General features: G+C 43.1%; 3 protein-coding genes across 9 annotated transcripts in view; 1 reads left to right on the top strand and 2 right to left on the bottom strand.

The window, feature by feature from the left end:
* LOC115732417 overlaps positions 1–1465 on the bottom strand; it is a 134969-nt gene extending 133504 nt beyond the window's left edge. For 3 of the 4 annotated variants that reach the window (XR_007197419.1, XM_048274194.1, XM_048274195.1), the window contains exon 1: positions 1418–1465. Coding sequence is in view for 2 of the 4 variants with exons in the window: in XM_048274194.1 (XP_048130151.1) it covers positions 1418–1440 (23 nt within the window). In the remaining 2 variants the exon portion in view is untranslated. The remainder of the gene's footprint in view (positions 1–1417) is intronic. The other variant, XR_007197421.1, reaches the window with a different exon arrangement.
* A 2724-nt stretch (positions 1466–4189) lies between these two features.
* Positions 4190–7439, top strand: LOC115755493 (probable LRR receptor-like serine/threonine-protein kinase At3g47570). The gene is made up of 2 exons (XM_048273496.1): positions 4190–6875; positions 7036–7439. The coding sequence occupies exons 1-2, from the start codon at positions 4190–4192 to the stop codon at positions 7419–7421; spliced, it is 3072 nt and encodes a 1023-aa protein (XP_048129453.1). The 3' UTR covers positions 7422–7439.
* A 928-nt stretch (positions 7440–8367) lies between these two features.
* Positions 8368–12700, bottom strand: part of LOC115755456 (kinectin) — a 33197-nt gene continuing 28864 nt past the window's right edge. For all 4 annotated transcript variants that reach the window (XM_048274187.1, XM_048274186.1, XM_048274188.1 and 1 more), the window contains 5 exons: positions 10030–10070; positions 9845–9949; positions 9309–9356; positions 8913–9032; positions 8368–8576 (listed from right to left, as the gene is read on the bottom strand). In XM_048274187.1, coding sequence (XP_048130144.1) covers positions 8508–8576; positions 8913–9032; positions 9309–9356; positions 9845–9949; positions 10030–10070 — 383 coding nt within the window. In that variant the 3' untranslated portion in view covers positions 8368–8507. The remainder of the gene's footprint in view (positions 8577–8912; positions 9033–9308; positions 9357–9844; positions 9950–10029; positions 10071–12700) is intronic.

Below are 12700 nucleotides of genomic sequence, written 5' to 3'. Positions count from 1 at the left end.
GGAACATGCTTCAATCAGGACCATGAGTTGGTATGCTCTATTTTCTGGTGCTCATCTCTCAAGATGGGCTTTGTAGTGCTTATTATCACATTTCCGCCCTAAGCTTTGACAATTAGAGAAAATCATTTTAACCAGACCAATGAATCAACACATTGTGGAATTTAGATATAGACTGCTTAACTGCAGAATTTCCTGCAGCTAGCTTAGCTTTCGTTCTTCTAATCTCATCAAGTTTTGCTGTCGCAGAATCCACATTGAAGATCAGTTCCTTGCTTGATTCATTGTTCTGTAAGTCTAAGCATTAAATTTAAGTCACTGCTCTGTTCAATGAACACAATTTTTTTGTTTTTAGATTTTCATCCCAGTACCGTGTTGTCAATGACCCGGTGATTGGAAAGCTTGCCTCTTGCTGCAAAGGTATCAGCATTAGACATGAGATGAAGTAACCGCAATTGATGTTTTTGCAACTCACAACCTCACGGTGCACAGTACATGGAGCACAGCTCCTAATTGTATCCGCCTACTGGAGCTTATATGTAGGTGATAAGTTTTCCTGGTGTAGGTCCTGCCTTAAGTTGGAACAACAGATCACGATGACCAGATGAAGCAACAAATGGCCCAACAGCACTGAGGACGAGACTAGTCCCATGGCTTTTTCATGACACATAAAATTAGGTTACTGACTACCTCTGCTTTTCTAGGTAAATTGACAGTGCTTCAGCAAAAATAAGGAAAGGTTGACAGAGACTCAGCAGTTAGTAAAGGGGATTGACGGACTTATATCCACGATATATTAGCCAAACTTAATTCATACCATTGGAAAGAAAAATGCAACCATTACCGTTTCAAGTGTATGGCTGAATGATAATCTATGCTGAAGAAATGGGGGTCATGCTGTTAAAAAGCACAACAGATCACGACATAAAAATAGAAAGTCTATAGATGATCACATGACAGAAACATATGCCTTCACTTGCCTGTAGTTCGAACTTGATAAAGTTAAATACCCATACCTCCAGCTGCAACCCTTTCTTTATCGAATGTGTCCGTGACCTGCAAATATTCTGGTTAGCAAACCACTGCTATGATCTAATAAGCATATTAATAATCATTTGGCTGCAAGGTAATAGCCAAGAGAAAAGACATAAAAGAATTCAAGGGGTTAACAAGCTCTTTCCTAGAGGGGAAGCATAATATAATTAAGCGCCTGGTACTAGAACATTGGCTCGGGGCATTTTCTACATCCCTTCTCCCCCTGAAAAAGTGGGGGCACCTTGCGTCCTTGGACCGATAACCATCTTTCGGCTAACCTAGCCTCCTCTATCCCTCGGGACCAACAAGGGGTAGTACAGGATGAGAAGACTGTCAGCTTGGTGGACATTCTGAAGTCGAGAGGTCAAAACTTGAGAAATCTTACTTGTGGCTGCTGGAATTTGACATCTATATCCTCAGCAACCTTGGCATAGTAAGTGCTGAAAGTCCAAGAAATTCAGTGAGGAGTTGAAGCACACAGCATCCTTTTGGGTTCAAGGAGACAACAAATTTAGACACTTCAGAAAGGCCAGTAACCTTTTCTCAATTAGTTTGGTCAATGCACCAAAGTCTGCACAGAACCCCAACAAATATTCATCGTAAGATAAAATTACACAATTTTTTCTTTTTGTTAAGCATAATCGATCGTGTGGCTTAGTCATTTAGAAGTTTGAAAGGCCTCACACTCCAGCTAAAATATCATCCTCCACCATTTCAGATCCAACTCAATTTCCTTAAATATGAGTAATGTACACAAGGTCGCACGGTACAAATATCTAACACGATTGACTTTGAAAGTGTCAAAATCAAAATTTACATACACTCTGCCAGATCTACACGGACAAACTTGAAAATCAACACAGAAATGCTTGAAAATTTACCTATCTGAAGTAGCTGCTTCGACAGCCATGTATCAAAGCAAATAGCACTTTAGCACATTAAAGTTGTCTCCAGGGAAACTCTGAAAAGGCTCCAGGAAAAAGATATCTATGAATGCCCTCGCTGGTCGGACTGCCTTTAAGCTTTTTGGCTCTTATCAGATAATCATCTATGTCTAGTAAATTGAAAGACAAATTTGAAACCTTTCCAACTTCCATCTTCAAGCCGTACATACAGTCATATCACGTGCCACGCCATGTACAAAGCGGAAAGTCATCAGACAAAGGGGCTTTTTCTTAAAAGTTTCTGTGCAACAGACCTGCGTTGTAAAACTCAAATCTAGTGAAAACACGAGCTCAAATTTCCAGTTATGAAGTAGCATCTCCAACAGAACCCCGAGGTGAGACAGATCGAGCAAGAACTGGACATGTTGGAAACCTCTGTATCAAGCGACATTGTGAATGAGAGGCTCTAGTGCATTGATAAACAAAACCACAAATCTCGCAGCAGGACGCCGTCATTCAGGTACAACCGCTAAATGACCGAATGAAGCGCGCTCAAGTTCTCGAAAGAGGCAGAACGAAGTACAGAGACACACCAGCCATGGTGCCGTTAGCTCGTGATCGTGGCGCTACGAGCTTGATGTCACTATTGATCGCGCTGAATTGGCACTAGCGATGGTGTTGTGAGCTCGTGATCGCGACGATCCTAGACGACGAAGAAGTATAGACGCACCTGATGAGAGAGAGAGAGAGAGATATGACCGCACGACTTGGCTTTCGTGGGACGGTGATCGAGGGGCGGAGGTGAGTGGCGAGGGAAACTCAAGCGGAGGTTGGAGGGATTGGAGTTTGAGGAACGTGCCAAAATTGGGCGCCAAAGAGACGACAACGGATTTTATATGAATCTTAAGCTTGAAGTTTAGGGATTTGAATGGTGTTAGTTACATAATTGCTGTTTTGTTTTCCTTTCCGGTCCTTTGATGTCCATGAGCTAGTCCATTTTATGGGGCAAATTATCCACCCAAAAAAAAAAAAGTCTTAAAAACCTATTGTAAGCATGCCAATTCAGCCATAAATCTTTTCTTATCAATTCAGTCTTAAAAATTTTGCATCTGTACCAATTCAGTCATTCCGGCCAATTTTGTCCGGCCGGCACTTGACGTAGATTTCTTTTAATAATACTTTGATAATATTTTGAATTTTATTGTAATATTTAATCCTATTCTTTTCTTTTCTTTTCTTTATTAAGATTAGAACACATGATGAGGGTCATAAGTCCATTCTAATGAAAGAACTTCCCATTCTAAGAAAGTTCGGCTCCTTTTGGGTCAAATGCTTGACCTTGTGATTTTGGGAGCTTCCAAATCATCTAATTTACTTATAATTGTTCCAATTTAGATGCGATTAGTACTTGGAAAACGTTAGAATGTAAGATGAGGGCCATAAGTTCACTCTAATGGAGGAACTTTCTCATTCTACGAACGCTTTGCTCATTTGTGGTTTATAGGAATTATTATATAATTTTTATTTTTCATGTTCATCAAATGGCGGGGGAATCGGTTCTTAATCCTTCTCCTCCTTGTTTTGCAACTTAAATATGGCACTAAACTTGTCAGAATGGTTTTGTGAACGTTGAAATCGTTCTCTCCGCAAATTGTCACATTAATAGAATTAGGGGTGGCAAATTCATAACCAGGATGGACTTAGAGCAAGCTGGAGATATCTCAACAAAAATCTTACCCGTCAACAACAGAGTTAATTCAAAGATGACAGAAATTGACAAACTGCCACGGATATTTAACTGAAAAATAATTGAAATCACCACAAAAAATGTACGTCAGTGCCGAATTGTCAATCATCCTAACTATGAGGGTGAAAATTTCAAACTTTTTATCTTGGATGTTGAGCGCAATATGTACTTAAAGATCCCTTTTACCAGAAGTGCAATTTGGTTTCAGAGCGTCAAGTGGGTAGTGGGCATCGACATATTATAATCCTCTCGGGCAGAATATTTTTTGTTGACATCGAACGGGTATGCCCAATGGGTGCCCAAGCGTGTCTTTTGGGCTTTCAGGGTCCGAAAAAAAGAAGGGTGAAAATGCTGGTGCATCACAAGACCATCTTACGATGCCGCGCCATACGCGGCTTCTATAAAAGCTCTTCTCGGTTCAATTCAATATGTAGCTCAAGCTGCTCCACCACTACATATCACTTCGCTCGCTCATTCCTACTTGCCTTCCCTTCACGAACTTTGTACCCAGCTTATGCTCATGAAAATGGCGCATTCGCGTCTCGTTTGTGCACGACTCCTCTGCTCGCGTCTTCTCTTGGCTGCCCTCCTCTTGTCGTCCTTCGCTGTCCTCGTTTCTGCCACTAACGATACAGACAGGCTTGGATTGCTTGCGTTCAAGGCTGAAATTGCTAGTGACCCTTTTGGGTCGCTTAACTCGTGGAACGACAGCACCGACTTCTGCCGATGGTATGGGGTTACGTGCAGCCGTCGGCACCACAGAGTTACGGTACTAGACCTCAATTCCCAAGGACTCTCGGGACCTATCTCCTCTAACATTGGGAACCTTAGCTTCTTGAGAGAACTGTGGCTCCAAAACAATAGCTTCGGCCCTGAAATCCCTTCACAAATTGGTCGGCTGCGTCGACTCCAACTGTTGGATTTATCCAATAATTCACTGACGGGCGAGATTCCCAGGAATATATCAGGTTGCTCGATCCTTGTAATTCTCACCCTCCAATTCAACCAGTTGGTTGGAGGAATTCCAGTTGAGCTAGGCTCATTGTCAACTCTTCAGTGGGTCAGCTTTTCTGCGAACCAATTAACTGGCGGCATCCCTTCATCCATAGGGAACTTAACTTCTCTCCGGGGGATTTATTGGGCCGACAATGGCCTGAACGGGGTCATTCCCGAGTCTCTAGGTCGACTAACCAAGCTGCATACGCTCACCTTGGGAGTGAACGAGCTTTCAGGTACCATTCCTCCTTCGGTCTTCAACTTGTCTTCGCTGACTACAATGGATGTACAAGGGAACCAGATCCGCGGCAATCTTCCTGAAGATATAGGATTCACTCTCCCGAACCTTCAATTTTTGAGCATTTCTTCTAACCAGTTCGCCGGATCAATTCCTCCGTCGATATCCAATTCCACGAATCTGGGAGTGCTCCAACTTGGAGACAATGAGCTCTCCGGGAAGGTCCCTTCGTTGGCGAATCTCCGTGACCTTGAGCTGGTTACCTTATTCTACAATTATCTCGGGAGTGAAGGGTCCGATGCAGATGATCTGAGCTTCCTTTGCTCACTAACAAATGCCGCTAACTTAACGAGATTGTTGGCGCATCACAATAGATTGGGTGGGACGCTTCCTGGATGCATCGGTAATTTTTCTGCCACTTTTGAACTCCTGACACTCTTTCAGAATCTCATATCCGGTGAGATCCCGAGAGAGATTGGTAATCTTGTGAACTTGCAGGTTTTACAAATGCAAGACAATCTTCTTTCGGGTCCGATCCCCTCGGATCTAGGAAACACTTCGAATCTTGTAATATTGATCTTGTCAGGCAACAATCTATCCGGCGTAATCCCATCCCCTTTGCAAAATCTCCAGAGTTTGCTTTATTTATATCTTTACAACAATAACTTTGAAGGGCCGATTCCATCAAACCTAAGTGAGCATCAGAGCTTGACATACCTAGGTCTTTCAAATAACAATCTTAGTGGTCCTGTTATATTTCCCGTGGCTGGGAACCTCATCTATTTGAATCTGTCTCGAAACCATCTGAGTGGAGCCCTTCCAACGGAAATTGGAAACTTGAAACATTTGGACCAATTGGATGTCTCGGGAAATATTCTAGGCGGTGAAATCCCGAGCAGTCTAGGCAATTGTGATGGACTCAGAGTACTAAGATTGCAAGATAACCTCTTCCATGGGTCCATTCCTCAATCGATTAGCTCATTAAGAAGCATTGAGGAATTAGATCTTTCCAACAACAGCTTCTACGGTGAAATTCCAAACTTCTTAGGGGCATTTCAGTATTTGAAAATGCTGAATTTATCTTATAATCATTTGGAAGGCCCGGTACCAACACAAGGAGTTTTTAGGAATGTGAGTGCAACTTTTGTCGCTGGAAATGAAAAGCTCTGCGGAGGAATGCCTGAACTTGAGCTCCCAGAGTGCGTCTCTTGGAAATCCAAAAGTAGAGGAAGGGTCCATAAGTTGAAACTTAGCATTGCCGTTGTTTTTGGTCTTCTGGGAATAACTCTCGTTGTTATTTTCCTATATCTATATTGGTTGAAGCGGAAAAGAAACGAGCCGAATTTAAGCTCCTCTAATGATTCATTCTTGAATCTGTCTTATGGAACTCTCCTAAAGGCGACCGATGGCTTTTCTTCGACTAATCTGATTGGGGCCGGAAGTTTTGGGTCCGTCTACAAGGGGCTGCTCCAGGAGAATGGAACTGTCATTGCGGTGAAGGTGCTTAATTTATCGCAGCATGGCGCTCTCAAGAGCTTCAAAGCCGAGTGCGAGGCTTTGAAGCGTGTAAGACACCGAAATCTTCCGAAAGTCTTGACAGCGTGCTCAGGCACCGATTATAAGGGTGATGAGTTCAAGGCTTTAGTTTATGAGTTCATGGTCAATGGCAGCCTAGAAGAGTGGTTGCATCCTAACCCGGCTCCAAATGATGCAGATGGGCATTCGAAGAAATTGAGTCTCATCCAAAGGATAGACATTGCCATTGATGTTGCTTCCGCATTGGATTATCTCCATAATCAATGCGAGAGCCCAATAATTCATTGTGATCTAAAGCCAAGCAATGTTCTTGTAGATGGTAACATGGTTGGACATGTTGGTGACTTTGGGTTGGCGAAGATTGTCCTCGAATCCACATCCGACACTAAAGCAAACATGAGTTCCGATGGTTTAAGAGGAACAGTTGGTTATGCAGCTCCAGGTAAACCTATCCCCCCCTAAAAAAGCTTAGACCCTTTCATTATCAACTTGTCCTTATAGAGACTAGTGTTTTTTGTTTTATCATTTCTTCAAGATACTATCATGTGAATCAAACTTCTTGTTTTCGACATTTCTTACGCTACCGCATGTGTAAACTGCAGAATATGCTAATGGAAGCCAGATCTCAAGGGAAGGTGATGTCTATAGTTACGGCGTCCTCTTGTTAGAGATGTTCACAAGATTGAGTCCCACTAGCGACATGTTCAGAAATAATTTGAATCTTCATAATTATGTTGCTGAGGCTGTACCTCAACGAGTTATGGAGATTACGGATCCCGTGCTGCTTTGCGAAGGAGAGAGTCACAATAGTTCCCAAAATTCGCTTCAAGAAAGAAACCTCATAGTTCAGGAATGTTTGGAAACAATACATCGAGTTGGACTCGCTTGCTCTATGGAGGAGCCAAGAGAACGCATGAGCATTGACAAAGTTGCAACCCACCTGCACTCGATCAGGAGGAAACTTTTTGCATCTGCTTTACTTGGATAGACGAGACACGAATAGGTGACATCGTAAGTGCCAAGTTCCTCATTTCCTATAATGAATCTCTTTGGAGCTTTTTGCAAATGTAAGAGGAAAGGACGAATGTTGACCTTCCTAATTTTCTTGTGAATCTAAGAGAGAGTTTCGTCTCGACATTCCTACTTTAAAGGATTAGCCGTCAATTCCCACTTTCTAAAATTTCTTTTTGCCAGAATGACATTTCTTGATAAATTAATGCGATCAAAAGCCAAAATTATGGCCATACTGACCTGTAATTACGGATTCAAAAATACAAGAAATGGGACAAGTACCCGTCTGAGCTCTACAAGGCTGTGCTCCCTACATGGCTCCATTGCTACGAGTGCGTCATCATGCTTTGTTGATTGATTCTGGTTTGTAGGTCTACCAGAAAAATGATGATAAATATCATATACTTGAAGAGTCATATTGCAACTTGTTGATGTCCATTCGCACCACTTAAAATCTAAGTTGCAATATGTTCAATATGAATGTGGCGTCCCCCCAGTGAACAATTCCGATATTTGAGGTGAACCTCGAACATCGCATTTGAGCAAAAAACTTGTTTTAGTCCTGACCGCAAGCAACGGTTTGCATCAGAGGCCGATTACTGAAGCTTGAAGTTCTGGGATTGGATTGGTCTTGTTGCCAACTGCTTTATAATTGCTGTTCTGTCTTCGTTTCCGTCCTTCAAAGTCCACGAGTTAGTCCATTATCCACAGGCTTGACCGAAAAACACTGTTGAAAGAATAGGGAAAGGTGGAAAAATAGTTCATGCAGCTTTTTCTTGAGGACTAACTGACCTTGTTATGTTTGGAAGGTATTTTGGCTTAATATGGTCACGAAGTATGGATGACACAGTGAAGCAGTAAGTTGTTTGATTGGGCAGTGGCTTCTATAATTCGACACGATCTCTGTTTTCCATTAGTTTTCCTTCCTTTCTTTTTCACTCTTTGTTATATTAATGCAACTTACTCTCGAGCGACTTGTCATTCCAGTTTAGTATCATATTACTAGGCTAGTCAGTAGTTAAAACTACGAGTATCCGATGTTCTGGCTGCTTTCTTTTCCTGTTCACACACAAGCATCTAACTCTATCTTGTACTCCTGTCCGCAGGCGCACTTCGCGAGCTGTGATATTCCCTGTTAAGAGCAGAAAAACAAACGAATGATTCCGGCAATACATGTGTAAGGGTGCTAAGAAAATTTCTAAACAGAAGGGTGTGTTACTTTATCATTCCTGAGTTGACACAGCATATTTATTGAAGAACAGTAAACAAAATCCACAGAAAAAACTAGAAGCAATAGAAAAACAATCTCCCAGTTCTGGAAGATAACAGAGGTTGGAAGCAGAGTGAAACCAATCCTATTTTATGGGCACTCCCCAGTTAACAACACATTGTTCAAACACAATATTGTTGACACCCATTTCACGTGCTTTCTTTTTAAGTGAAAATCGCAGTTTTGGAGTAATTTCACCTTCAGTTTCTCGATTTGATTCTGCAGAGATTTCAGGAACTCGGTTTCCCCAACAATATCTGCTAAAAGAGCTTTTTGTTCCCTTTCCAAGGTCTTAACATCCATTGCCCTTAGCTCTTCCTGCATCGTGCCACAGCAAACAAAGATGCTGAGTCTTAACTACAACCAAGTACAATCAATACAATGTCCTGGACCTGTACTTCAAGGACCCATTTTAGAACCAAGTTCAGCAGATAAGCCGGACCACATTAATAGAACTTAAAGGTACCAATATCTGTAATGATTTGGTTCATTAAAACCAAATGCAGACATTCTGCATAGGTATTGGATGAACTACAAGTATTACGGTGATTGAGTACATAAATACTTGACAATACCTATTGTCGTAATACTCACCTGGAATTCATTTGACTGGCTTTTCATTTGCTCAATTCGCTGCTTCATCTGCATTAATAGGAGTTGCACTAGCACCATTAGTGTTCATGAAGAGATGATGATGAGCTGCAGATCGAGGATATTAGCTCCTAGTGTTTAGTTGCCTCTTAACAAGTTCGCTTATATATTTTATCATTACAATAATGGCTTCTATATTAAAAGTGGTTAGCAATTAGACATCACCCGTGCCAAAAGGCGACATTAACAAAAGATGGAAGCTTAAGTACCAAATCAAAGCTAAAACTCCCCTAGAGATACAAGGTGAGGCGATTGGGCATGTCATTTGAATCGAGCTGCTCTATGGCAATTTTCTGCTAGATTATAAAATTGAAATGGGAAATGCTTCATTCAGGACCATGTGGTATGCTCTATTTTCTGGTGCTTATCTCCCAAGGTGAACATTGTACTGCATATTATATCATATCCGCTCTAAGCTTTGACAATCAGTGAAAATCATTTTAACCAAAGAAGTGAAATTTAGATATGGACTACTTAACTGCAGAATTTTCTGCAGCTAGCTTAGCTTTCGTTCTTTTGATCTCGTCAAGTTTTGCTGTCGCAGAATCCACACTGAAGGTCAGTTCCTTGCTTGCTTCATTGTTCTGTCAAAGCATTAAATTTAAGTAACTATTCTGTTCAATGAACATAATTCTTTTGTTTTTAGTTTTTCATCTGTAAGTACCACGTTATCAGTAAGCAGGTGATTGGAAAGTTTGCCTCTTGCTGCAAAGGCATCAGCATTAGATATCAAAAGTAAAACGCAATGGAAGTTTCTGCAACACATAACCTCACGGTGCACAGTACAAGGAGCATGGCTCCTCATTGTATCTGCTTACTGGCGCGTACACATAGGTGATAAGTTTTCCTGTTGTAGATCCTGCCTGAAGTTGAAACATCAGATTATGATGACCTGATGAAGCAACAAATGGCCCCAAACACTAAGGACTAGACTAGTAATATGGCTTTCATGACGGATACAATTGAGTTACCGACGACCTTTGCTTCACTAGGCACATTGACAGTGCTCCAGCAAAAGTAAGGAAAGGTTGACAGAGACTCAGCAGTTAGTAAAGGGAATTGACGAACTTATCTTTATAATATATTTGTCAAACAAAACTCATATCAATGGCAAGGAAAAAGGAACCGTTCTTGTTTGAAGTTTATGGCCAAATGATGATCCATGCTAAAGAAACAGCTGTACGTGCTGCTAAAAATCACAATAGATCACGACGACATAAAAATAGAATGGGACACCCTAGGATTTATGAACTACAAGATAAGGGAAATGATGAAAGTGGACCCACCTTATCAATTCAGCCCCCTAGTAAAAAAAATTCTGGATTTTTCTCTCTCTCTCCCCACGTTAGCTGCTTTGCCGACTCTCCCCTGCCCCCTCTTCTTTTTTCTTCTTCTTCATCCGTCTTTTCTTCTTCTGTTTTCACTTCGTGCGACGCCTCCTCAGTCACCGAACACCACCACCACCTTACAGCCCATCAACCACCACTCCCTCCACCGTCTGCAGCCATTGCCGCCGCCGCAGCAGCCCCCAGGAGCCTCGAATCAGCCCGACTCCCTCGCTGCAGCCCTGTTTCTGTTTCTGCTGTGTTGCTGCAGCTGCTGCCCTTGCTTTGTTTTCGCTCCTGCTGCAGCTCCGATCCTTCCTTTGACCACCCCCGCACCTGTCCCGTCCCCGTTGAGCCGCCTCAGTCCCTCGCCGAACCACGAACAGCCCCCAGAACCGAAGCTTCTGCTTTGTTCCCCTGTTTTCTGCTCTGTTTTGCTCGCTGCTGCGCCGCTTGGTTCCGCAATTGTTCCGACCACCAAGAGCCACTAGCCACCTCCCTCAGTCCCCCTCAGACCACCATCGGAACCCCGGAACAGCCCAAACCGGAGACCTTGCTCTGCCTCCACCTGTGCTGCGGTTCTGCTTCTGTTTTCAGCTCTCAGTGGCTGCTCCGCCACCCACAACTGTCCCCTGACCTTGTCCCGACCACCTCGCACCCTCACTGTCAACCTCGGAGCCATTTACCGCCCAAAAGAGCCGCCACAGCCGCGAACATCCCTACCCTGCCTTCGCCTGCCCTGTTCTGTCTCCGGTGTGCCCTGTTCGCGGGCCAGTCCCATGGACCGTGGCCTGTTTTGACCTGGGCCGCGCCTGGCTCGTGTCCGGCCAAGTTGGCCGAGAGCCTGGGCCATGTGCCAGGCCGTGGCCGAGAATTTTGGCCCATGTGACCGAGGATTTGGGCCGAGCGGCCAAGTTCGTGGGCCAAAAAGTCCGGGCCTCGCCCGATGTTCGTGCCAAGGAATTCCCCTTGATCGTTGCTGGTCTCGCCTCGAGTTATTAACTGTGAGTCAATCTCTAATCCTTGGTTAGGTCGTTAATTACGTTTGGATTAGTTTTATTAGATAATTAGGATGTTTAGGTAGATTAATTAAGGCCGGTTTAGGCTAGAGATTCGGTTTAGGTTAAATGGCCCTAATTAGTTCGGTTAATCGGACCGTGGCTAGTTGGGACTAGATTGACTGATTGATTGATTGGCTTTGCTTAATCGTGAGCGAACAATAGATCAAGGATGAGTGTACGATTAATTGGTAATCCGGTCTTAATTATGTGCGATTGAATTGAATGTTCGTCATTGAATTATTTATCTATGCTTGATCTATGATCTATATGGATTAATTGATTAAATACCTTGATGAATGGCCGGTTAAATTGATTGATTAGTTGGAGTTTGATCACCCGGTTTATGAATGCGAGGTCGCACGGGTAAAATGTGCATTTGTGTGATTACTCAAGGAGTTTTGTTGTGTGAGCATATCGCGTGAGCATTTGACTAAATGCGGATTATAAATTGGCTATTTGCCGAGTATGCTTGAGTGGTCACACGATGGATTATTCTTGGCAAGTTTGTACCGTGCCAGCCGTACGGAATCATACGACTTGTTGGATGCCCGTCGATCCATGCCATGCCGGTCGTACGGATCACATGGATTGTCGGATGCCGGTCGCAGCTTGTGATGGATCGAAGCCCTTACAGGAATTCCCGATAGTGTCGTGTCGTGCCGGTCATACGAATCACACGGGCTATCAGATACCATCGCCGGAAGTAAGGGACGAAGCCTAGTCCTACCAGTAGACACCGCCAATCGTAGTGTAAAGTCACACCGGTCGTGTACAATTGGGCCGGATGGCCGTTAATAATCGGACCACCTGTGGTGTTTGCGTATGCGATTGACATGATATCTATGGGTTGTTATGTGTGGCATATTATGTTGAATATTGCATACCGTGTGATTTTCGAGAGGTGAGCTGCATGTGATTGAGATATTTATATATCAATATGTGATTGACT

Source organism: Rhodamnia argentea, chromosome 2, assembly GCF_020921035.1.
Source record: "Rhodamnia argentea isolate NSW1041297 chromosome 2, ASM2092103v1, whole genome shotgun sequence".
NCBI classification, from domain to species: Eukaryota; Viridiplantae; Streptophyta; class Magnoliopsida; order Myrtales; family Myrtaceae; genus Rhodamnia; species Rhodamnia argentea.
The sequence above is the reverse complement of the archived record's forward strand: the minus strand, read 5'-3'. Positions and strand labels throughout refer to the sequence as shown.

What these genes read in the sequence shown, in the direction of transcription:
- LOC115755493 (XM_048273496.1), top strand. Translation starts at nt 4,190, where the DNA reads ATGGCGCATTCGCGTCTCGTTTGTGCACGACTCCTCTGCTCGCGTCTT. An exon ending in AGTTGGTTATGCAGCTCCAG is followed by an intron (nt 6,876 to 7,035) that starts GTAAACCTATCC and finishes TGTAAACTGCAG; the next exon opens with AATATGCTAATGGAAGCCAG.